Source organism: Scyliorhinus torazame, chromosome 13 (genome assembly GCF_047496885.1).
Source record: "Scyliorhinus torazame isolate Kashiwa2021f chromosome 13, sScyTor2.1, whole genome shotgun sequence".
Lineage (NCBI taxonomy): Eukaryota > Metazoa > Chordata > Chondrichthyes > Carcharhiniformes > Scyliorhinidae > Scyliorhinus > Scyliorhinus torazame.
The window spans coordinates 102,868,108-102,893,727 of record NC_092719.1 but is presented as its reverse complement, the minus strand read 5'-3'; the positions used below and the strand labels follow the sequence as shown (position 1 = coordinate 102,893,727).

At 45.0% G+C, this 25,620-nt stretch overlaps 1 protein-coding gene across 4 annotated transcripts in view; it reads left to right on the top strand.

Annotated features, from left to right (window-relative positions):
- The window catches only part of cacna2d2a (calcium channel, voltage-dependent, alpha 2/delta subunit 2a), a 1,719,882-nt gene that overhangs the window by 1,041,591 nt on the left and 652,671 nt on the right, over positions 1 to 25,620 (top strand). For all 4 annotated transcript variants that reach the window (XM_072472012.1, XM_072472009.1, XM_072472008.1 and 1 more), the window contains one exon: positions 20,599 to 20,740. In XM_072472012.1, the coding sequence (XP_072328113.1) occupies positions 20,599 to 20,740 (142 nt within the window). The remainder of the gene's footprint in view (positions 1 to 20,598; positions 20,741 to 25,620) is intronic.

Genomic DNA, 25,620 nt, shown 5'->3' with positions numbered 1-25,620 from the left:
GACTCTATCCAGGCTCTGGTGAAATGGGTGCGATGCAGGCTCCAGTACTTTGGGGTATAGTCAGGCTTTTGATACAATTGGAACCTGTTCCTCCAACTGGAGCAGGTCTGGTTCATTTGGTCAGTCAACCAGTGAACTCCTCTGGGCAGCTACCTGATAGTTAAGAACAGCTCCATTGTATCAAAATGTGTAATAATTCTGGTTAGTAAATTGTGAAGGCAGAAAGAAGCAATATTGCAAGTTAATGGGGACTGGTTAAAACAAATGCAAAGAGTTGAAACACTTTGGAAGTACTGGTGATATAGACCATAATAAATTTAGAGTAAATTAAGAGTAAAAAGATAATCACAATGAACGTAACACAAAACTGTACTTTTAGAGCAATAAAACCACCAGAAAGTTTAGAAATGAGAGCGGAGAAATAGTGCAGTTAAAAAGCTGGAGAAATAGGAGCAGGAGTAGATTATTCTGCCCCTCAGACCTTTTTAAAAATAAATTTAGAGTACCCAATTAATTTTTTCTCCAGTTAAGAGGCAATTTAGCGTGGCCAATCCACCTACCCTGTACATCTTTGGGTTGTGGGGGCGAAACCCATGCAAACACGGGGAGAATGTGCAAACTCCACACGGACAGTGACCCAGAGCCGGGATTGAACCTGGGACCTCAGCGCCGTGAGACAGCAGTGTTAACCACTGCGCCACAGTGCTGCCCTACCCTCAGACCTACTGTCATTCAATGAGATCATGTTTGATCATCTATATGAACTCTACTTTTCTGCCCGCTCCCCATATCCCCTTCGAGTCCAAAACTCTTAACCTTGAATATACTTAACAACTGAGCATCTACATCTCTCTGGGGTAGAAAATTCCAAAAACATACACCATTCAGGATGAAGAAAATTCTCCTCATCTCTGCTGCAAATGGCCAAGTCTTTATTCTGAGATCATGCCTCCTAGTTCGAGACTCTCCAGCCAGGGGAAACATTCTCAACATCTACACTGTAAAGCCCTCTAAGATCTTATCAGTTTCAATGAGATTACCTCTCATTATTATAATCTCCAGGAAGTGTATGCCCATACAATTCACTCTCTCTTCATGGGCAACCTACCCATCACAAGAATCAATCTAGTGAACCTCCATTACACTTCCTTAAGGCAAATATATCCTTCTTTAAAACTGTACTCCAGGTATGGTCTCATAAAAACACAAGTTACACAAGGCTTTCTTACTCTAGGACACCAAATATTTAATAGTTTCTCACTATCTGAAAAAATATTCTGATTTCCTACTCAGAGTGGAGGACCTCACATTTCTCCACATTATATTCATCTTCGAGTGTAACAGGTAAGGCAGATGAACTTAGAGCTTGGATTAGTACTTGGAACTATGATGTAGTTGCTGTTACAGAGACTTGGTTGAGGGAGGGACAGGATTGGCAGCTAAACGTTCCAGGATTTAGATGCTTCAGGTGGGATAGATTATCATAGAATTTACAGTGCAGAAGGAGGCCATTCGGCCCATCGAGTCTGCACCTGCTCTTGGAAAGAGCATCCGACCCAAGGTCAACACCTCCACCCTATCCCCATAGCCCAGTAACCCCACCCAACACTAAGGGCAATTTTGGACACTAAGGGCAATTTATCATAGCCAATCCACCTAACCTGCACATCTTTGGACTGTGGGAGGAAACCGGAGCACCCGGAGGAAACCCAGGCACACACGGGAGGATGTGCAGACTCCGCACAGACAGTGACCCAAGCCGGAATCGAACCTGGGACCCTGGAGCTGTGAAGCAATTGTGCTATCCACAATGCTACCGTGCTGCCCACATGAGGGGGATGTAAAAGGGTGGGGAGTTACATTACTGGTTAAGGAAATTATAGCTGTACCTCAGAGGGCTCATGCAGTGAGCCGATATGGGTAGAGCTCAAGAATAGAAAGGGTGCAATCACAATTTACTTTAGGCCTCCCAACAGCCAGCGGGAGATAGAGGAGCAGATTTTGGAAAGATGTAAAACAATAGCGTTGTTGTGGTGGGTGATTTTAACTTCCCTTTGTTGACTTGGACTCACTTAGAGCTAGAGGCTTGGATGGGGCAGAATTTGTAAGGAGCATCGAGGAAGGTTTCTTGAGGGTTAGCACTGTTGATTCATAGCGCCAGGGTCCCGGGTTTGATTCCCGGCTTGGGTCACTGTCTGCACGTTCTCCCTGTGTCTGCGTGGGTTTCCTCTGGGTGTTCCGGTTTCCTCCCACAAATCCCGAAAGACGTTGGCTGGATTCTCCGCCGCGCCATATTTCTGCCCCGATCCGCTGGCGGGATTCTCCGTTACGCCAGCCGGTTAATGGGGTTTCCCATTGTGGGGTAGCCCCACGCCATCGGGAAACCCCCCGGGCGGTGGCAAAACGGAGAATCCCGCCGGCAGAGAATCCCGCCCCAGATTTTAGGTAATTTTGACATTCTGAATTCTCCCTCCCTGTACCCGTACAGGTGCCAGAATGTGGCGACGAGGGGCTTTTCACAGTAACTTCATTGCAGTGTTAATGTAAGCCTACTTGTGACAATAAAGATTTTTTTTTTTAAATAGTCCAAATAGGGAAGGGACCGTACTGGACCTGGTATTAGGGAATGAGCCCAGTCAGGTGATCAGAGTTTCAGTAAGGGAGCATTTTGGGAACAGTGACAATAATTACATAAGTGTTAAGATACTCGTGGATAAAATAAGAGTCGTCCTCGGGTGAAGGTGCTAAATTGGCGGAAGGCTAATTACAACAATATTAGACAGGAACTGAAGAATTTCGATTGGGGTGGTAGTTTGAGAGAAAATCAACATCTTACATGTGGGAATCTTTCAGACGTTAGTTGATTAGAATTCAGGACCGACATGTTCCTGTGAAGATGAAGGATAAATATGGCAAGTTCCGGGAACCTTGGATAACGAGGGATATTGTGAGCCTAGTCAAAAAGAAAAAGGAAGCATTCGTAAGGTCGAGATGGGTGAGAACAGCCAAAGCCATTGAAGAATATAAAGAAAATATGAAGGAACTTAAGCAACGAGTTAGGAGGGCTAAAAAGGATCATGAAAAGTCCTTGGCAAACAGGGTTAAGGAGATTCCAAAGGCATTTTGTCTATATATAAAGAGCAAGAGGGTAGCCAGGGAAAGGGTTGGCCCATTGAAGGTCAGAGAAGGGAATTTATACTTGACGCCAGTGGAAATGGACAATGAGTACTTTGCATCAGTATTCACCAAAGAAAGTACTTCATAGACGATGTGTCTAGGGAAGGATGTGTAGATATTCTGGTCATGAAGACATCAAAAAGGAGGAGGTATGGTGCGACTTAAAAATCATTGAGGTAGATCGTTCCCAGGGCCTGAGGGAGGCAAGGGAGGAAATTGCTGGGGTCTTGACAGAAATCTTTGTATCCTCACTGGCTACAGGCGAGGTCCCAGAGGACTGGAGAATAGCCAACGTTGTTTCTTTGTTTAAGAAGGGTTGCAGGGATAATCCAGGAAATTATAGGCCAGTGAGCCTTATGTCAGTGGTAGGGAAATTATTGGAAAAGATTCTTACGGACAGGATATACTCACATTTGGAAACAAATGAACTTATTAGCGATAGGCAGCATGGTTTTGTGAAGGGGAGTCATGTCTCACTAACTTGATTGGGTTTTTTGCGGAAGTGACAAAGATGATTGATGAAGGTAGGGCAGTGGATGTTGGCTACTTGTACTTAGTAAGGCCTTTGACAAGGTCCCTCATGGCAGACTGGTACAGCGCGAGAGGAGAGACAGCCGGGACATTGAAAACAGCGCGAGAGGAGAGACAGCCGGGAGAGTGAAAACAGCGCGAGAGGAGAGATAGCCAGGACATTGAAAACAGCGCGAGAGGAGAGATAGCTGGGACGTTGAAAACAGCGCGAGAGGAGAGACAGCCGGGTCATTGAAAACAGTGCGAGAGGAGAGACAGTCGGGGGAGTGAAAACAGCGCAAGAGGAGAGACAGTCAGGACATTGAAAACAGCGCGAGAGGAGAGACAGCCGGGTCATTGAAAACAGCGTGAGAGGAGAGACAGCCGGGAGAGTGAAAACAGCGCGAGAGGAGAGACAGCCGGGGGAGTGAAAACAGCGTGAGAGGAGAGACAGCCAGGACATTGAAAACATCGCGAGAGGAGAAACAGCCGGGAGAGAGAAAACAGCACGAGAGGAGAGACAGTCGGGAGAGTGAAAACTTACGAGGTGTCCTCGTAAGTGAAGACTTACGAGGGGTAAACCACGGTGACCGGATCTCCAGCACTGAGTCCGTCCCTGGGGCTCAGAAGGAACGGGGGGAGAGCAGGAGTGCAATAGTTATTGGGGACTCGATAGTTAGAGGGACAGATAGACGGTTCTGTAGCAACGAAAGAGACTCACGGATGGTATGTTGCCTCCCGGGTGCCAGGGTCCGTGACGTCTCGGACCGTGTTTTCAGAATCCTTAAGGGGGAGCGGGAACAGTCACAAGTCGTGGTACACATTGGTACCAACGACATAGGTAAGAGTAGGGACGGCGATTTAAACAGGAATTTAGGGAGCTAGGGTGGAAGCTGAGGGCCAGGACAAACCATGTTGCCATCTCTGGTTTGTTGCCGGTGCCACGTGCTAGCGAGTTGAGGAACAGGAAGAGAGTGCAGATAAACACATGGCTGCAGGGATGGTGTAGGAGGGAGGGTTATGTTACGTGGATAACTGGAGCACATTCTGAGGAAGGTGGGACCTGTACAAACAGGACGGTTTGCACCTGAACCAGAGGGGCACCAATATTTGCTACTGCTCTTCGGGGGGGTTTAAACTAATTTGCCAGGGGGATGGGAAAACGAGCTGTAGTCCAGAAGCCAGTGTTGAGAGTAGTGAGGTACTGAGGAGGCTATCAAGGTAGCAGGAGTGTACCGGCAGGCAGGAAGGTGAGTTTAATGCAAGGAGCATCCGGAATAAGGTAAGTGAACTTGGAGCGTGGATTGGTACTTGGGACTACGAAGTTGTGGCCATTACGGAGACATGGTTAGAACAGGGACAGGAATGGTTGTTGGCAGTTCTGGGGTATAGATGTTTCAGTAAGAGTAGGAAAGGTGGTAAAAGAGGTGGAGGAGTAGTATTGTTAATCAAGGATAGTTTAACGGCTGCAGAAAGGCAGTTCGAGGGGGATCTGCCTACTGAGGTAATATGGGCTGAAGTTAGAAATAGGAAAGGAGCGGTCACGTTCTATAGGCCCCCAAATAGTAATAGAGATTTGGAGAAAGAAATTGCAAAGCAGATTATGGATAGGTGTGGAAGTCTCAGGGTAGTTGTCATGGGTGACTTTAACTTTCCAAACATTGATTGGAACCTCTATAGGTCGAACAGTTCGGATGGGGCAGTTTTTGTACAGTGTGTGCAGGAGGGTTTCCTGACACAATATGTGGATAGGCCGACAAGAAGTGGAGCCACATTGGATTTGGTACTGGGTAATGAACTGGGCCAAGTGTTCGATTTTTTTGTAGGAGAGCACTTTGGAGATAGTGACCACAATTCGGTGTCTTTCACTCTTGCAATGAAGAGGGATAGGGCCATACGGCAGGGCAAGGTTCATAATTGGGGGAGGCGTAATTATGATGCGATTAAGAAAGAATTAGGGAGCATCAGATGGGAACAGAAACTGTCAGGGAAAGGCACAAATGAAAAGTGGAGCTTGTTCAAGGAACAAATACTGCGTGTCCTTAATAGGTATGTCCCTGTCAGGCAGGGAGGAAATGGCCGTGTGAGGGAACCATGGTTCACAAAAGAGGTTGAATGTCCTGTCAAGAGGAAAAAGGAAGCGTATGTAAGGCTGAGAAAACAAGGTTCAGTTGGGTCGCTTGAGGATTACAAGGTAGCAAGGAATGAGCTAAAAAAAGGGCTCAGGGGGCATAAGAAGTCCTTGGCGGGTCGGATCAAGGAAAACCCCAAGGCTTTTTACTCTTATGTGAGAAATAAAAGAATGACCAGGGTGAGGTTAGGGCCAGTCAAGGACAGTAGTGGGAACTTGTGCATGGAGTCGGAAGAGATAGGAGCGGTGTTGAATGAATACTTTTCTTCAGTGTTCACCAAGGAGAGGGGCTATGTTTTTGAGGATGAGAGTGTGATACAGGCGGGTAGGCTGGAGGAGGTAGATGTTCTGAGGGAAGATGTATTAGCAATTTTGAAAAGCCTGAGGGTCAACAGGTCCCCTGGGCCAGATGGGATATATTCCAGGATTCTTTGGGAGGCAATGGATGAGATTGCAGAGCCTTTGGCTTTGATCTTTGGGTCCTCACTGTCCACGGGGATAGTGCCAGAGGACTGGAGAGTGGCGAATGTTGTTCCGCTGTTCAAGAAAGGGAACAGGAATGACCCTAGTAATTATAGGCCAGTTAGTCTTACTTTGGTGGTCGGTAAGTTAATGGAAAGGGTCCTGAGGGATAGGATTAATGACCATTTGGAAAGATGCAGCTTAATCCGGGATAGTTAACACGGATTCGTGAAGGGTAAGTCTTGCCTCACAAATTTGATTGAATTCTTTGAGGAGGTAATTAAGTGTGTAGATGAAGGTAGAGCAGCTGATGTCGTATACATGGATTTCAGAAAGGCGTTTGATAAGGTTCCCCATGAAGAAAGTAAGGAGGTGTGGGATAGAGGGAAATTTGGCCAATTGGATAAGTAATTGGCTATCACGTAGAAGACAGTGGATGGTGGTGGATGGAAAATTTTCAGACTGGAGACCAGTTACCAGCGGTGTACCACAGGGATCAGTGCTGGGTCCTCTGCTATTTGTGATTTTTATCAATGACTTGGAGGAGGGGGCTGAAGGGTGGGTCAGTAAATTTGCTGATGACACCAAGATTGATGGAGTAGTGGATGAGGTGGAGGGCTGTTGTAGGCTGCAAAGAGACATTGATAGGATGGAGAGCTGGGCCGGAAAATGGCAGATGGAGTTTAACCCTGATAAGTGCGAGGTGATTCATTTGAATGCGGATTACAGGGTCAACGGCAGGGTACTGAGGAATGTGGAGGAACAGAGAGATCTTGGGGTTCATGTCCACAGATCTCTGAAGGTTGCCACTCAAGTGGATAGAGCCGTGAAGAAGGCCTGTAGTGTGTTAGCATTTATTAACAGGGGGCTTGAGTTTAAGAGCCGTGGGGTTATGCTGCAACTGTACAGGACCCTGGTGAGATCACATTTGGAGTATTGTGTGCAGTTCTGGTCACCTCATTATAGGAAGGATGTGGAAGCATTGGAAAGGGTGCAAAGGAGATTTACCAGGCTGCTGCCTGGATTGGAGGGTTGGTCTTATGAGGAAAGGTTGAGGGAGCTGAGGCTTTTCTCATTGGAGCGAAGGAGGATGAGAGGCGACTTAATAGAGGTTTATAAGATGATGAGGGGGATAGATAGAGTGGACGTTCAGAGACTATTTCCTTGGGTGGATGTAGCTGTTACAAGGGGGCGTAACCATAAGTTCGGGAGATATAGGAGGGATGTCCGAGGTAGGTTCTTTACTCAGAGAGTGGTTAGGGTGTGGAATGGACTGCCTGCTGTGATAGTGGAGTCGGACATTTTAGGGACTTTCAAGTGGTTATTGGATAGGCATATGGAGCACACCAGAATGACAGGGAGTGGGATAGCTTGATCTTGGTTTTGGACAAAGCTCAGCACAACATCCAGGGCCGAAGGGCTGTTCTATGTTCTAAAGGTGGAATCACACGGGATCAGAGGTGAGCTGACAAGATTGATACAGAACTGGTTTGGTCAAGACAGAGGGTAGGGTGGGAGGGTGCTTTTATGAATGGAAGGCTGTGACTAGTGGTGTTCTGCAGGGACCAATCCTAGGACTTTTGGTGTTCCTAATATGGATTTTGAGGAAAATGTAACTGGTCTGATTCGTAAGCTTGCGGATGACACAAAGATTGGTGGAGTTGCGGATAGTGAAGTGGATTGTTAGAAGATACAGCAGGATAAAGATCCGTGGGAGAATTGGGTGGAGAAATAGCAGATGGAGTTTAATCCAGACAAATGTGAGGTCATGCATTTTGGAAGGTTTAATACAGGTGGTAATTAGACAGAAAATGGCAAAACCCTTACGAGTATTAACAGGGAGAGAGATCTGGGTATACAGATCCACAGATCACTGAAAATGGAAAAGCAAGTGGAGAAGGTAGTCAAAAAGGCATACGGCATGCTTGCCTTCATCGGTCGGGGAATTGAGTATAAAAATTGGCAAGTCATGCTTCAACTGTACAGAACCTTAGTTGGGCCACATTTGGAATATTGCACACAATTCTGGTTGCCACACTACCAGAAGGATGTGGATGCTTTGGAGAGGGTACAGAAGAGGTTTACCAGGATGTTGCTTGGTCTGGAGGGTATTAGCTATGAGGAGAGGTTGGATAAACTCGGATTGTTTTCACTGGAACGACGACGTTGAGTGGCGACCTGATAGAGGTTTATAAAATTGTGTGTGGCATGGACAGAGCGGATAGGCAGATGCTTTTTCACAGGAGACATAGATTTAAGGTGCGGGGGGGGAAAGTTTAAAGGAGATGTGTGTTATATTACTTGTTTGTAATATGTTGTTACTCTTTGCTTAACGTCCAGAATGGTCTGATGGAGATTTCAATGAAACTACCAATCTTCAATTCGAAGCAAAATTGATTTAATGAATGACGATTAAATATTAATCATCAAATGAGTTTGTTCACTCTTACAGAACTATCAATGATGATGAAGTAAATCAGAATAAATTAACTATGCTATAATTCTCTCTCTCGAACTGCTATCTAGTCAATCCTGGTTCGAAGAGACCAAGATCCTTTGAGATCCTGGGCAGGATTCTCCACCGGCGGGATGCTCCGTTTTGCCGGCAGCCTGGGGGTTTCCCAATGGCGTTGGACTGCCCCACAATGGGAAACCCCATTGACCGGCAGGTGTAATGGAGCATCCATCCGGCGGGGTGAGGCAGAAATGTGGCGCGGCGGGACCGAGCATCCCGCTCCCTATATTTATACATGAATCTAGTGCTGCCATCTAGTGGTTGTCTTCCACTATGATGCAGTTGTTAACTCTTTATTCACCAGCATGTCTACAAATCACCACAATGTGGGAGGCAAATTGTTTTCCTTCCAACTTACTTTCCTACCTAGCTTTTTATCATCAGTGAACATGCATCCATTACACTAGGTCTCTTTATTTAAGTTTGCCTGCTTGTAATAGCCTTCCACCCTGAAAATTACCCTTTATTTTTATTCATCGTTTTCTGTGCTTTAATCAATTTTCTATTCATGCTAATAAAAATATATTACCTCCAATTATATCAACCCTTGTATTGCAAAACAAATTTTTGTATGACACCTTTTAAAAAATTAATTTATGGGATGTGGGTGTCGCTGGTTAGGCCAGCATTTATTGCCCATCCCTAGTTGCCCTTCAAAAGCTGGTGGTGAGTTGCCTTCATGAACCGCTCCAGCCCATAAGGTGCAGGTACACCCACTGTGCTGTTAGGGAGGGAGTTCTAGGATGTTCCCCAGCGACAGTGAAGAAGTGGCAATATATTTCCAAGTCAGGGTGGTGCGTGACTTGGAGGGAAACCTTACTGTCTGCCATTTGGAAATCAAATATTAGGCACCCACTAGTTCCTTTCTAGCCACCCAACTGGTTACATTCTCAAAATACTTGAATGATTTGTAAAACATGATTTTCCTTTCATAAAACCATGTTGACTCTGGCTAATCACATTGTGATTTTAAGAGTCCTGTTTTAATTTGTTAATATTGGATTCTAGCATTTTACCTATTACTGATGTCAGACTAACTACAGACTAAGGAAGTAAATCCTTGCTTTTTCTCTCCCACCTTCTTGAATATAATAGTGCTGTTACATTTACTTCCTTCCTATTTCACAGGGATCATTTTATAATCCAAGGAATTTTGGAAGGTCACGATGAATGCATCTACTATCTCTGCAGCCACCACTTTTAGAATCCTACCAGGTCGGCCACCAGATCTAATGTTAGGCCCATTAATTTGTCCAGTACTTTTTCTTCATTAGTGTTGATTTAAGTTAGTCACTTGCAGTTGACTCTTCACTATTTCATGCATCTTCTACAAAAACTAAGATAAAGAGATTTTATGGTTTTGGTGATGCAATGGCTGTGGCCACTTATCTCGGCGCAAATTGCCCATAAAGATCCAAGAACCTCTGGCATGGATTTTCCATTTTCCATTTCCTGACCAAAGTTAAGTGGATTTTGTGGAATACAGCAGCAGTGATGTCATCAAGCAAGATAAACATCTAATCATTATTCCGATGCCAGACCAGACTCAAACAGTAGCTAGGATACTGGATTGAAACCCCAATATTTTAGTTAATTTTGTAAGACTGTGCAGGACGAATAATTCATTTCAGGAGTGATTGCATAAAAAATAGAGATTTGGTATTTCGAAGCAAAACTTTTATTTTGAATGCAATCTTTAATTTCATAACAGAAAAGAACAGCTTACAAATATTCCTTAAACATTCCTACTCAATTCCCCATTAAACAACAAGAAATTAAACATTGAACTCTCAATCCAGCTTTAAATTAGCATGGCATAAAGTAATACTTGCCTCACAGAACAGATTTTGGCTCCTGTTGGAACCCCTTCAGACTCTGGCCGAATATCTTCAAATAGCTGCTTCAACTAGGTTGTTTCAGCCTCTTTCTTGTCTTCAGACCATACTGTTCTGCTTTAACTATTATTATTCTTTTTTATAACTTTCCATTGGGATAGAAAACTACCTTTGCTCGTGGCCTCTGTGGTAGCCAGACCAGACCTCTTCAAAAGCTTTCTTAAAACCTCCCAGAATCTCTTAGCTCCACTCAGCAATGACATAATCTCACCAAGCTCAAAAACAAATTAACTCTCCAGAGACCTCCCCACTCAAGTCACAGTGCATTAGCCCAGACTGAAAAACATGTTCCTCTGTCAGTTTTACCTTTTGGCTCCTAAAAGCTCCCAAGCTGTGCAAAACATAATTTTATTTTTTTTAAACATGCCCACTGCAGTCAAACACACTATAACCCCAGGCTTTTAACCCTTAAATTGCTCCAGTGGTTAGAATCCAATATTCCTAAAACCCTCCATTTGTCACATCTTATTGAAGTATTCTCACAGGCAGTGAACTAAATGATTGGAACATACCCATGTGACGAAGGGAGAAGATAAAAACATTTAAGTTAAGAGATTTTTTAACGTAGTGCAAACATTTGACATTCAACAAGTATAAAATGACTCTTTCAGTGCCCGTGAGGCTCTTCAGTAGTAAGTATGAACTTAGAACATCACTAAAAGGTTTATAGTGGGACCCAAAGTGGGAAAGTGGTTGTTTTATATGGTTTATTGATTTCCAATTGATTGCAGTCTGGAAGTACCGCAAGAGCATACTCTATAGGAGTGTTTTTCAAACTTTATTTCCCGGGACCCACTATTGCCAACTGGCCGCTCTTCAGGACCCATGCTGGCCGACCTTCGCGACACATGCCACGTTTGCTTACCTTTAATACGAAAGGGGAGACTGCTTGACCCTCTCAATCTCACTCCAATCAAGTTCATAGGAGGAGAGGACAATGCTCGTATCAGGTGCCAAGTTTAACATTCCTTTGTGCCATCTTCATCTTTGCAAGAACGGAAAATTCAACCTCGTAGATGTAGGTCGTCATGAAGGGCAAGCGCAACAAAATGCTTCTTTACTCAGTATTGGATACTCCAGGGAGATGCTCCTCACCAGAATGCTGACAGCCTCATGGATGTTTGATGTGTTTTTAAAGTGCTATCATAGGTCAGGTGCAGCAGGGTAGTCTTTTCACTTGGAGTCAGCTGTAAAACCTCAGGGTCACAACCTCAAACAGAATTTTTCACCCACCACTTTTATTTCAAAATCTGAAACTTCTCTCATTTGCCAGTATTTCCCTGCATACAACACACATGGGCTTTGCATCCTTATTTGCATTAACACATTGACAAAACCATACCTCAACATCTTTATACTGCTTTTTTCCTGAGTTAAGTTTCTTCTTTGTAGGTTGTTCACCAGTGGCCTGGGAGCTCTGTACAGAGCTAACACTAAGACTGCTCTGTCCTGCCATGGATTCTCCTGAGCAGCTCTCTCCAGCAAATTCAGCTGTGAGACCCTGGCCAGTAGATGCACTGCATATTTGTGTCGCTGGCCTTATCTTCCTTGTACCAAAATGATCCATCTTCACAGTCAACTTGCCCTGCTTGCTAGAAGTACAAAAATGGGAAACGCTTGCCTCCATGATTTAGCGTCAAAAGCATATGCGTACAGGGTGCTTGACGTCAAGTGTACACAGAGGGTGCGTGATCTGCGCATTGCTGCCATTTATGGTCGGAAGACTGCATCCAACCTCATTTCATTCTCATGTAAAAGCTGGTAGTAGCAGGCATTTTCAACTTAAATGCTGGCAGCGGCCATTGTATACTTCTTCTGTGATCGGGACCACCATGGGAATGCTGGGACTGATTGTCCTGCGACCTCCCAACGCCCGCCCGTGAGCCACCCATGTGTTGTGACCTGCACTTTGAAAAACGATTTCGCCGTCAGGCAACGGAGAATCCCACCCCTGGTATTTTAATCTAATACTATCCTTAAACACTTGAGTTTACTCGTGAAAGGGTTACTTTTCCTGTGGAATTTTGGTCTTTGAATGCCAGGTAGTGAGGAAAAACTGGGAAGTAAACTTTTTGTTTTTTCAATGGGTGCTCTCAGTATACAAAGGTTTATTTGAAATTCAGAGATCACTGGAGAATGGATGTGAGCATCTGATATATCTACTGCATCCCCAGCGACAGGAAAGTGTAGCAATTCATTTTTTAACCTGCAACCAGGAGTGTGAGATCATCGAAAGAAGTGAATCACGACTCTGAAAATTATAGGCCCCATTACCAATTTTACAGATTTGTATGAATCCTTAATAAGAAACAAGATCAAATTTGAAGTGAGAGTCACACTTGAAAGAGAAAGACACTGCTGAAAAAAAGACTAAGATTGATCAAAATGACTGCAAAGGTGACACTCAATGCGAGAGGAAAGATTCATTCTGATTCATTGTTTTACTTCAATCAACAGCTGATGGATAATGACAAGACAGCAGAAGTTAAAATTGTAATTTCTTGAAATACTAAAACAGTTGCCAGTTCCTGCGCACATGAACATGATACAGCCTGCAAAAATCTATACCATAAACAGTAAGATGATAGTCTCCAGTGCCTGTTCAGCAATACACAGAAAGATGGTACAGTCTTCGGAAACATATACGGTGCACAGTAAGATGGTCCAGTCTCCAGTTCTTGCACAGCAATACATGGAAGTTGGTAAGGTCCCCTGTACCTATACGGCAGGGAGCTACCCAATACAAGTGGAACAATAATGTTCCATTGACTTCAATAGGCACTGTTATGTTTCAACTTCTGGTAGCATGTTACATTACCCTTTGTGGTAATATGTCGTGTTCTTTGTCTTTTGTTCCAGAATGGTCCATTGAGTTGATGACAAAGAATCCACCAATCATTAGATTGAAACAAAACTAATTTATTGTATAACAATTAATTAAATGAAGTTTGCACAAGCTACTGAGCTATGGTTAATAATAAAGTAATATTGAATCTGTCTAGCAGTAATCCATAATCTAAATAGTCACTAATAATAACCTTGTGTTCACTCTCTCTAATCTAGTCTTCTCCTAGTGCTTGCTTTCTCCTTCATTAACACTGTCCAGCATTCCCTCACGATCTGACTTAAATACAGAGAAGTGGTGGTGCCCTCCAGTATTTGAATTACACAGAGATGTGTCATGTGAGGGTACCTTTAAGAACTGGATGTTTAAGCAATGTACCTTTAAGAAAACAGTGATGTCATAGAGTGGGTGGAGCTCAGCTCAGTTCAGCCATTTTGCAATTTAATTTTTGCAAGTTTTGAAAAGTGCCAGGCTGGTTTTGCTGAGAGCAGCTTCAAAGTGCCTGGCTGTTTTGCTGTGAGCTGATTAAAAGGAGAAAGCCAGTTTGAAAAGAGCTTGGGAGTGTCTGTGTGTTTCCAGAGAGCTGCAAGTTTGAAGGAAAAGAGCTGGGTGTGTGTCTATGTTTTGCAGTGAGCTGGATCTCTGCAATAAAAGACCATCTCTGGATCATTTGGGTGATTTAAACTATAGTAATTCCTTTAACCTGATTTGATCCTGTTTAAAGGTGTTAAGTCTCTCGGAAGTTTGAAGAGATCCAATGTTTATTTAAGATGTTAAGTTGAGTTCATGGAATAAACAGTGTTTTGTGTTTAAAAACCCACGTGTCCAGAATTGTAATCCCACACCTAGGGAAAAGCCGTGTGCTAGGAAAAGCAACAAATACATTAAAGGGGGAGGTTGGTTGAACTCCATGATACATTTTGGGGTTCTGAAAACGCCTCCCCCATAAAAGATGTAATAATTAACTCTTCACTAACTTGACTGTATACATATCATTGCATCCCCCCTTTTTTTATTTCTTTTCTGTTTACAAAGGAAAAACTGTATAATATTGGTACAATATATGACATGTATATGAATTTAACATGTAGTGAAAAATCAATACGAAAAAGTTCAACAAGTACGATTCACAAATTGAGACTGTCCTTAGTCTTCACTCGCGGTGTGCTGAGGCACCAACAAGTCATCATCAGGTGGTCGACTGGTTGGACCACTTTTGTTGTCTGACCTGGTCTTCTTTCGGTGCTTTTTTGTCTTTGAGCAAATATGAACTCGTGAAATTCTATTTTGTCTGAACAATGTCCCGGCATTGTTTTGGACTGTGCTGTTCAGTTGTCCTTCAGTTTCAGAGTCGTATCATTGTGTACAGTCTGTTGTTCCATAGTTTCTCTTTTTGTGCTCAATAACTTCCGTCTGGATTGTTTGAGTCATTTTCAAACTTTTTAGTTTCAGTGTCCTTTGTTTTATTTGATGTTTCGTTGCACTTTATGATCTCTGGTTCACTTGAATGATCTGATATTTCATTGATCTTGGTGACATCAGTCATTTCTGGTTGATCTGATGTATGTTTGACTTCTTGGTGCTCCTCTTCTGGAGTCAACTTCTCCAAGATGTCATTTTCTTGTACGTTATTTAGAATAGATGTGGTCTCAATTGATTCATTTATTGTTTTACTTTGATTGTCATGTTCTTTTGTACAGTCCAGCTGAGATCTGTCAGTCTCGCTGATGTCATGTACATATTGTATGCTAATTGTGATCACTTTGTCACTATTCGCAAAGACAGTGAGTAGACATTCATAGTCTTCTTGTTGTTAATCAGATAAGCTGGTTAGACCTTCATAGTCATCTTCTTGTTGATCAAATAAGCTGGATAGACCTTCATAGTCATCTTCTTGTTGACCAAATAATCTGGATAGACCTTCATAGTCTTCTTGTTGATCAAATAAGCTAGAGAGACCTTCATAGTCTTTTTGTTGATCAAATAAGCTAGAGAGACCTTCATAGTCTTTTTGTTGATCAAATAAGCTAGAGAGACCTTCATAGTCTTCTTCTTGCATTGTTCTCATTTTGGAGTCTTTCATTGCTCCATTCTAAAGTCTGTCATGTGGAGTCTTTCATTGCGCTCTCTGTGGAATCTTTCATCGCTCTCTGTGTGGAGTCTTTCATCGCTCTCTCTGGAGTTGTTCAGTGCTCTCTGTTGGAGTCTTTCAGTGCTCGCTGTGTGGAGTCTTTTTCTTCTTGTTTATTTGACAGGTTACAGTCAGCCGACGTAGCAACGATCTGCCATTCCATGAAGGTATTGGATTCGTCCACCATTAGTAGAGTGGTATTTAGCTTTTCAACTGTGTTGCGAATACAATGATCATCAAATCCGAATATCTCAGCCATGTCGGAGTAATATTCTTCAATGTACAATTGACCTTCTTTAGTTATAGATCTGTTGACATTTTCTTCATGTTGCATGGTGCTGCAAAGGTTTTCTTCAGCTATTTGTTCAGATTCAGGCTGACTTTTTACCTTGTGAGGTTAAAAAACCCGAGTTTTGTGCCTTTTAAACTGTTATTTTCACTTTTCGGTAAGTTTCCCTTTGACTGGGCGTGTCCAAAATGTTCTGATGTCAAGACTTCGTGACGTCATGCGGAAACTTCGATTGCGCATGCACAAATCGATCGTCTTCCGGATTGCGTTCTTTTTCTATGTGCACATGCGCAGCTTCTCGTCCATGCGCAGAATGGTATCGCACCTTTTTAAGTGAGTATGTGCAAACTGGTCCCGCACATGTGCAGAATGGGCAGAATCAGAATTGCTTGTTTTTTTTCGGGTGCGCTCCACACATTCGTCTTTTTGAGCGCGATTCATTTTCAACTGCGCCATAGCTTCAACGGAGGGAAAAACATTTTCACTCTGATGATTAAACAGTTCGGCACATCTATTTTTAGATTGTTTCCTCGCATTGCACATTTTCATCGAATCTTGAGAAAGAATTTTTATTTTTTTGCAGTCTTTTGCTGAGATTTTCATTATTTTCAAAATAATAATCAAATTGTTTAACTACCAGTTCAGAGTTATTTTTTTCAGCATCATTCTCAAAATAGAATGTGTTATACACTTCTATGGCCTGTTGCCCAGCCATTAGTAAAAATAGAGAAGTTTTTCGCTCATCTCTGGCAGTTTCTAGATTAGAGGATGAGAGATAGAATTGAAACTCTTGTTTAAACATGCGCCAGTTAACATTTAGTTCACCATTGATCCGGACTTGTCGTGGAGCGTGAGCTTTCTCGATCAGTCCTGGATTCTTCGATATCTCGCAGTGACAGGTCTGTTCTTAAAAGTTCGAGTTGCATGTTAGTTTTTCTGACAAAATCCTTACTAAACTATATAACTAGCAGTCACTCTTGGTACTATGTTGTGTTTCAACTCCTGGTAGCATGTTATATTACCCTTGGTGGTAATATGTCGTGTTCTTTGCCTTTTGTTCCAGAATGGTCCTTTGAGTTGATCACAAAGAATCCACCAATCATCAGATTGAAACCAAACTCATTTATTGTATAACGATTAATTCAATGAAGTTCGCACATGCTCCTGAGCTATAGTTAATAATAAAGTATTATTGAATCTGTCTAGCAGTAATCAATAATCTAAATAATCACTAATAATAACCTTGTGTTAACTCTCTCTAATCTAATCTTCACCTAGTGCTGTTCTCTTGCTTTCTCCTTCACTAACACTGCCCAGCATTCCCTCAGGGACTGACTTAAATATAGAAAAATGGTGGTGCCCTCTAGTATTTGAATTACACAAGAGATGTAATAATTAACCCTTCACTAACTTGACTATATACATATCATTACAGGCACCGCAGCATTGCCGGAAGAATTAAATAAATCCGGAACCCTGTGTTGTATCTGTCCAATTCAGATACTTTAACCATCTCCTCAATCAAAGTTTACCCAGGTGTCTTTATTTATGAGGAGAACAAAGTACGGACACAGATTTAATGCAACACACTTTATTAAATATAGTTAACCCGTACGTTACCCACTATATATACAAGAAACACCCAGGATTTGACTATACTACCTGCAAAGGTGGGATGGTATGCTGGAGAGATCTGAATCCCCTGGTTCCTCTTTGCGAAGGTGATTCTCGCTGGCTTGTTTGTTTCCTTCCTTCCTTCCTGGTCTGGTCTGGTCTCGATTGCCCCCCCGTCTCGAGTCTCCACTTCAGGTCTTCGCTTCCTAGACGTCCAGAATGCCTATTTTTTATCCCCCTGTAGCCAGCCACCTTCTTTTCCACCTGCCCTCGACCTTCGGCCAATGGAATCTCAGGAGGCAGGATTTCGGCGCCCAATGGTCTGGTTGATGACCTGTTGACAAGGCACCTGAACCCGCTCTAAGAGGACCGATGATTGCTTGATGGGTTATCAGGAACGGTGGAAAATCAGCCAATGCATCTTATGTACAGCGATAATCACTTGATGGGGTATCAGGAACTGTGGACAATAGGCCAAAGCATCACAAGTAGGCGTTATAATTACTTGATGCGTTATCAGGGGCTGCTCTAGACATGACTCAGCAGCCTGTTTGAGTTCTGTATATTCAGATATTTGGATTCTGCAGGCTTCTTGCCGGAACAGACTGTGGATTTAATTTAAAGTGCTGAATTTTTTAATTTAAGATATCCAATTTAATCGGCCTTAAAACTAGGCCCTGATTATATTACCACACCTGAGTAGTTCCAGATGGTGGCCAGGGAAACGATTGGACTACTGCTGGCCAGGGAAAGGATTGGACCACTTAACGACAGTGGGGGAATCTATATTTTGAGCCAGAGGAAATGGGCGAGGTACTAAATGAGTACTTTGCATCAGTGCTCACCAAAGAAAAGGACTTTGTGGAAGATGATTCTTGGGTAGGGTGTGTGGACAGTCTGGGTCATGATGACATCAAAAAGGAAGAGGTATTGGGTCTTTTAAAAGACATTAAGGTAGATAAGTCTCCTGGGCCAGATGAGATTTACCCCAGAATACTGAGGGAAGCAAGGGAAGAAATTACTGGGGCCTTAACTGACATACCTGTATCCTCATTGGCTACAGGTGAGATCCCAGAGGACTGGAGAAGATGCGGTACCGCTGTTTACAAAAGGTAGCAGGGATAATCCAGGTAATTATAGGCCAGTGAGCCTCACGTCAGTAGTAGGTAAATTATTGGGGAGAATTCTCAGGGACAGAATTTATGTCCATTTGGAAACAAGTGGACTCATTAGCGATAGACAGCATGGTTTTGTGAAGGGGAGGTCGTGCCTCACTAACTTGATCGAGTCTTTTGAGGAGGTGACAAAGATGATTGATGAGGGGAGGGCGGTGGATGTTGTTTGCATGGAATTCAGTAAAGCCTTTGACAAGGTGCCTCATTGCAGACTGGTAGAAAAAGTGAAGTCACATGGGATCAGAGGTGAGGTGGTAAGATGGATACAGAACTGGCTCGGTCACAGAAGGTAAAGGGTAGCAGTAGAAGGATGATTTTCTGAATGGAAGGTTGTGACTAGTGGTGTTGGAGACTTGGGCAGAGAAATGGCAAATGGGGTTTAATCCAGATAAGGTAATGCATTTGGTAGGTCCAACATAGAGGATAAATAATACGTAAATGACAAAGTTCTTAGGAATATAGAAAGTCAGAGAGATCCTGGGTGTGCAGATCTTTGAAACTGGCTACACAAGTGGACAAGGTAGTCAAGAAAACATACAAGATCCTTACCTTCATTGGACGGGGAATCGAGAATGAAAACTGGCAAGTCATGCAACAGTTGTATAGAACCTTGGTAGTCAGGCCGCATTTGGAATATTGCACACAATCCTGGTTGCCACACTACCAGAAGGATGTGGAAGCTTTGGAGAGGGTGCAGAGGAGACTGACCAGGATGTTCTCTGGTCTGGAGGGTGTTAGCTATGCAGAGAGGCTGAATAGACTCGGACTGCTTTCATTAGAACGACAGAGGTTGAGGCGTGTCCTTTTAGAGGTCTGCAAGATTATGAGGGGCATGAATAATGTGGATGAGCAGGCACTCATTCCCAGGGTGGAGGGGTCAGTCACCAGGGGGCATTGGTTTAAGGTCCGCGAGGAAAAGTTTAGAGCAGACATGCAAGGCAGCTTTTTTACACAGAGGGTGGTGAGTGCCTGGAACGCGTTGTCAGGGTTTTGGCCAAGGGTGGGTATCATGACCGGTACAGGCTTAAAGGGCCGAAGGGCCTGTTCCTGTGCTGTATTGTTCTTTGTTCTTTGTATGAACATAGCAGCTGAAGGGCAAATATCAGCTCAATCTAATAGAGGTGGAAACAGTTACTTGAAAGGACAGTTCAAAGATCAGTTTCAATAACAAATTAAGACTCTACATAGCCCCACTCTCCCACCCTAATCCGACTTTACTTGCACATCCCTGGACACTAAGGTGCAATTTAACATGGCCAATCCACCTAACCTTTGAACCTTTGAATGCAGTGGAAACCTCGAGGGTCGGGAGGGATAATGGAACCGTTGTTTATTACACAGGTTGTTTTAATACAGAGAGGAGCAGAAGCTGGACTGGATGGATTCAATTTGGTGATGCACTGAATAAATGGAGTGGCAACAGTATCATTTTTAATGGCATGTTCATATAGGTTTGGGTCCACTGAATCACAGAAATACATTGTACAGTGAAGCCATTAAACATATTTGGGCCTGTGATAGTTCTAATTCTTCAACTTGAGCTGTTTTACCTCATCCCATGCGAATTACTTGCACAATTGGGTGTTGTAGCTTTTTGACCATTTAACTTTGGCCGCATCCACGTCAGTGCTGGTATGAATAATGCTGAGTGCTGCTGTGTAAATCTTATCAGAATATTCCAGCCCAAGGTGGAGAACATCACAGAGACAGATATAAACTATCAAAGCTAAGACCTTTCTGCCCTCTCCCCAAATTTATGATGCTGCCTTACAGGAATAACTACTCTGGCATGTCCCGAAGGTTCCTCTCTCCACCTTCCCGAGCATTTCTCATTACCTTCTCTGTTTGTTGTAGGGTGGTGATAGAGACGATGAAAACTCAGATGGGGAACAAATGAATCCTTTAAAGTTGGAGTTTGTGGATGATCCAAACTTCAAGGTCAAAGTCAACTATTCCTACATGGCAGTGCAGATCCCAACGGACATCTACAAGGGCTGTGAGTATTACACACAATTTATAGCCCATCAATCCATGATCGTCTTCAAACTCCACACAAATCACATCCCACATATCACGTCAACATACCCTTCTATTTCTTTCTCCCTAATGAACTCAGCTTCCCCTTAAATGCATTTGTGCTGTTTCTCTCAACTACGCCTTGTTTCACAGTGTCACCATTCCTTGGTATGAAATACCTTATGAAATCCTCATTGGATTTATTAGCAACTATCTTACGTTGATGCTCCTAGTTTTGGATTTCCTGTTAATATCAAATGTTAGCATATGATGGAGGAATAATACAGCAGCTTGTCTTTTACCTTCAACAAGTTTATTCTTCACCCAGCTAGCAGAGACACAAATTCCTTCCAGCTGTGTGCATTTATATTCTTTTGGAGGTTGAGTCTATTACCAGTCTTTAATAAGGCAATTAGCTTAACAATATAATTGCCAAAGCATGCACTTGTTACATTGTCACTTCTAACCAGGATATTTGACAGAGGTTTTTGTGCTGTTTATATTTTGCACAGAATTATCTGGTCTCAACTGTACCTGAACCCTAGTTATGCCTCCAACAGTCTTCTATTCTGTATTCTGAAAGTCATAATGACATTGTTGATAGTATAAAGGCCTCCAGGATCTTATCTGTCCAAAATTCTCTTCTGTCACCTGAACGGAAAGTCGTTACATACTTTACATACACCCTCTTTACATACACCCTCTTTACATGCACCCTCTTTACATGCACCCTCTTTACACCCACCCTCTTTACATACACCCTCTTTTCACACACCCTCTTTACACACACCCTCTTTACACACACCCTCTTTACACACACCCTCTTTACACACACCCTCTTTACACACACCCTCTTTACACACACCCTCTTTACACACACCCTCTTTACACACACCCTCTTTACACACACCCTCACAACAGTGCATACTGCATTTAAAATTTATCTCAGCTATAAAACAATTATTTTGTCCATTTGGTTATTAAATTTATTGGATGCCAGTTAGATGTTAAGGATATTACGGGAGGCCATGGCATCAGATACGTTGTGAACCTTCAAGCCACATGATCAGAAGTTTAGGGCAACCTGAAGACACATGGTATGAGAGACCTTGGACTGGATTTAATGGGGCACTGGGGAAAAAGTGAGATTGTCCTCCCCTTCCATAGGCATCAAACACTAGGAGGGGCATTTGTTGGTTTAAGGAAGGATTTCTGCCCCATTTGAGCAAGAAATCTCACCTTTGAGAACTGCCAATGAATTGACTGACAGCTGCACCATCAGGAATTATGACCACTGCTGGGACTACAGCAATCCCCAATGTCAAGGAGCTGGAGTTTGAGTGAAAGGTGTGGGGGGGGGGGGGGGGGGGGGGGTGGAGTGGAATATCTAACGTAGCCCCAGCGAAGGCCCCGGTGAGGTAAATGGGGTCCAGGGTAGAGGAGCCAGCGGGAGAATCTGGAGCAGGGGGGACAACATGGGTGAGGGGTTTAGTTGGCTGGACGGCTGGATCATGATGCGGAGCAATGGCAACAGCGCGGGTACAATTCCCGGATGAGATTATTGGTGATGGCCTTTCTCAAACTTGATCCTCGCCTGAGGTGCGGTGATCCTCAAGTTAATCACCACCAGTCAGCTCTCCCTCTAAAAGGGGAAAACAGACTATGGTCTTCGGGGACGGATACAACTTTCATTTTTTCTGCACTCTCCTGCACTCACACTCTCCTGCGCTCACCCTTGCCTGCGCTCACCCTTGCCTGCGCTCACCCTTGCCTGCGCTCACCCTCGCCTGCGCTCACCCTCGCCTGCGCTCACCCTCGCCTGCGCTCACCCTCGCCTGCGCTCACCCTCGCCTGCGCTCACCCTCGCCTGCGCTCACCCTCGCCTGCGCTCACCCTCGCCTGCGCTCACCCTCGCCTGCACTCACCCTCGCCTGCACTCACACTCTCAAACAGGCACACTCTCCTGCACACACACTCTCCTGCACTCACCCTCTCCTGCACTCATGCATTCCCGCACTCAATCACTCCTGCATTCATGTGCTCTTGCTCTCCTGCTCTCCTGCACTCATGCTCTCCTGCACGCATGCTGTCCTGCACGCATGCTGTCCTGCACGCATGCTCTCTTGCACTCATGTACTCCTGCATTTATGCGCTCTTGCACTCGCCCTTTCCTGCACTCACGCTCTCCTGCACTCACCCGCTCCTGCAATCACACTGTCACTCATGCGCTCCTGCACTCATGCTCTCCTGCAGTCATGCTGTCTTGCAGTCATGTGCTCCTGCACTCATGCGCTCCTGCAATCACACACTCCGTCACTCATGAACTCCTGTATGAACATACATGCTGCTGCACGCACGCTCCCCTGCACGCACACTGTCCTGCACACAAGCTGTCATGCACTCACCAACTCCTGCACACACAATGTCCTGCATGCACACTCACCTGCACGCACATGCTACTGCACTGATCCACTCCTGCACGCACGCTGTCATGTATGCACATTCCCCTGCATGCGCACTCTCTTGCACTCACCCTCTCCTGCACTCAGTCTCCTGCATGCACACTCTCTGCACTCGCGCACGCACATTCTTCTGCATGCACACTGTCCTGCATGCACACTCTCCTGCATTCACATGCTCCTGTGCACACTTTCTCCTACACGCACGCTCGCCTGCATGCACACTCTCCTGCATTCACATAGTCCTGCGAACACTCTCTCCTGCACACACACACTCCTACACGAATGCTCTCCTGGGTAAATGCACTCCTTCACTCACCTGCACCTGCATGAAAGCTCTATTGGACTCATGCGCTCCTTTACTTACGCTCTCCCTACACGCAAGATATCCTGCACGCACACTCTTTTGAGTACACACTCTCCTGCACTCACATTCTCCTGCACTCCCGCACAGACCACACCTGCACGCACATTTTCCTGCATGCACATTCTCCTGCACACGCATTCTCCTGCATTCATACTCTCCTGCACGAGCACTCTCCTGCATGCACACTCCTCGGCACGTGTACACTCCTGCATTTACATGCTCCATCGCACGCATATTCCTGCACGCACGCTATCCTGCACACACAGTCACCTGCACTCATGCACTCCTGCAGGCCTGCTCTCCTGCATGCACATGCCCCTGCACGCATGCTTGACTGCACCCAAGCTCTTATCAACCACGCTCTCCTGCACTCACGCTCTCCTGCACTCACGCTCTCCTGCACTCACGGACTCTTGCATCATTATCACCTGCGCATATGCTCTCCTGCAATCACGTGCTCCTCCACTCACACTCTTCTGCACTCATGCACTCACGCGCTTCTGCACTCACGTGCACCTATATGCAGGCTGTCCTGCATGCATGCTCTCTTGTACTCATGCTGTCCTGCACTCACAGCTCCTGCATTCATGCACTCCTGCATGCATGCTTTCCTGCATGCAAGCTCTCCTGCATTCACATTATCCTGCACTCATGCATCCTGCACTCACACTCTCCTGCACTCACACTCTTTTGCATTCATCCGCTCCTATACTCATGCTCTCCTGCACTCAAGCGCTCCTGCACTCACGCTTTCCTTCCATCACGCTCTCCTGCACTCATATGCTTCTGCATGTATGCTCTCCTGCATGCATACTCTCCTGCACTCACACTCTCCTACACTAATGCGCTCCTGCACTCACACTGTCCTGCACTCATATACTGCTAGTCACACTCTCCTGCATTTACGTGCTCCTGCACACACGCTGTCTTGCATGCCCACTCTCCTGCACTCATGCTCTCTGCACTCATGCACTCCTGCGTGCACACTCTCCGACACTCACGCTCTCCTGCACTAATGCGCTCCAGCACTCACGCTCTCCTGCACTTCCGTGTTCCGCATGCACACTCTCCAGCACTCACGCTCTCTCCAATCATGCACACCTGCACTCATGCACTCCTGCGTGCACGCTCTCCGACACTCACGCTCTCCTGCACTAATGCACTCCTGCACTCACGCTCTTCTGCACTCATGTGCTCCTGCACGCACACTCTCCTGCACTAATACCCTCTTGCACTCACAAACTCCTGCAGTCATGCGCTCCTGCACTCACGCGTTCCTGCACTCACACTCTCTTGCACACATGCGTTCCTGCACTCTTGCTCTCTTGCAAGCACGCTCTCCTGCACTCACGCTCTCCTGCATTAATGCGCTTCTGCACTAATGCGCCCCTGCACGCATGCTCTCTGCACTCATGCACTCTTGCGCTCCTGCACTCAAGTGTTCCTGCACTCATGCTCTCCTGCACTCATGCCCTCCTGCACTCACACTCCCCTGCAGGCATGCTGTCCTGCATTGATGCCCTATTGCACTCACACACTCCTGCAATCATGTGCTCCTGCACTCACACACTCCTACACTTACACTCTCCTGCACGGTCCTGCACTCATGCTCTCTTGCATGCATGCTTTCCTGCACTCATGTGCTCCTGCACTCATGCTCTCCTCCAGTCACATGCTCCTGCACCCACTCTCCTGCACTCACACTCTCCTGCACTCCGGCTCCCCTGCACGCATGCTCTCCTGCACTGATGCCCTCTTGCACTCACACACTCCTGCAATCATGCGCTCCTGCCCCCACGCGCTCCTACACTCACACACTCCTGCACTCATGCGTTCCTGCACTCATGCTCGCTTACATGCACGCTTTCCTGCGCTCATGCTCTCCTGCACAAAGGCTCTCCTGCACGCACACTCTCCTGCACTCACGCTCTCCTGCACTCATGCTCTCTTGCATGCATGTGCTCCTGGACTCACGTGCTCCTGCACTTACTCTCTCCTGCATGCCCACTCTCCCACCCTCATGCGCTCATGCAC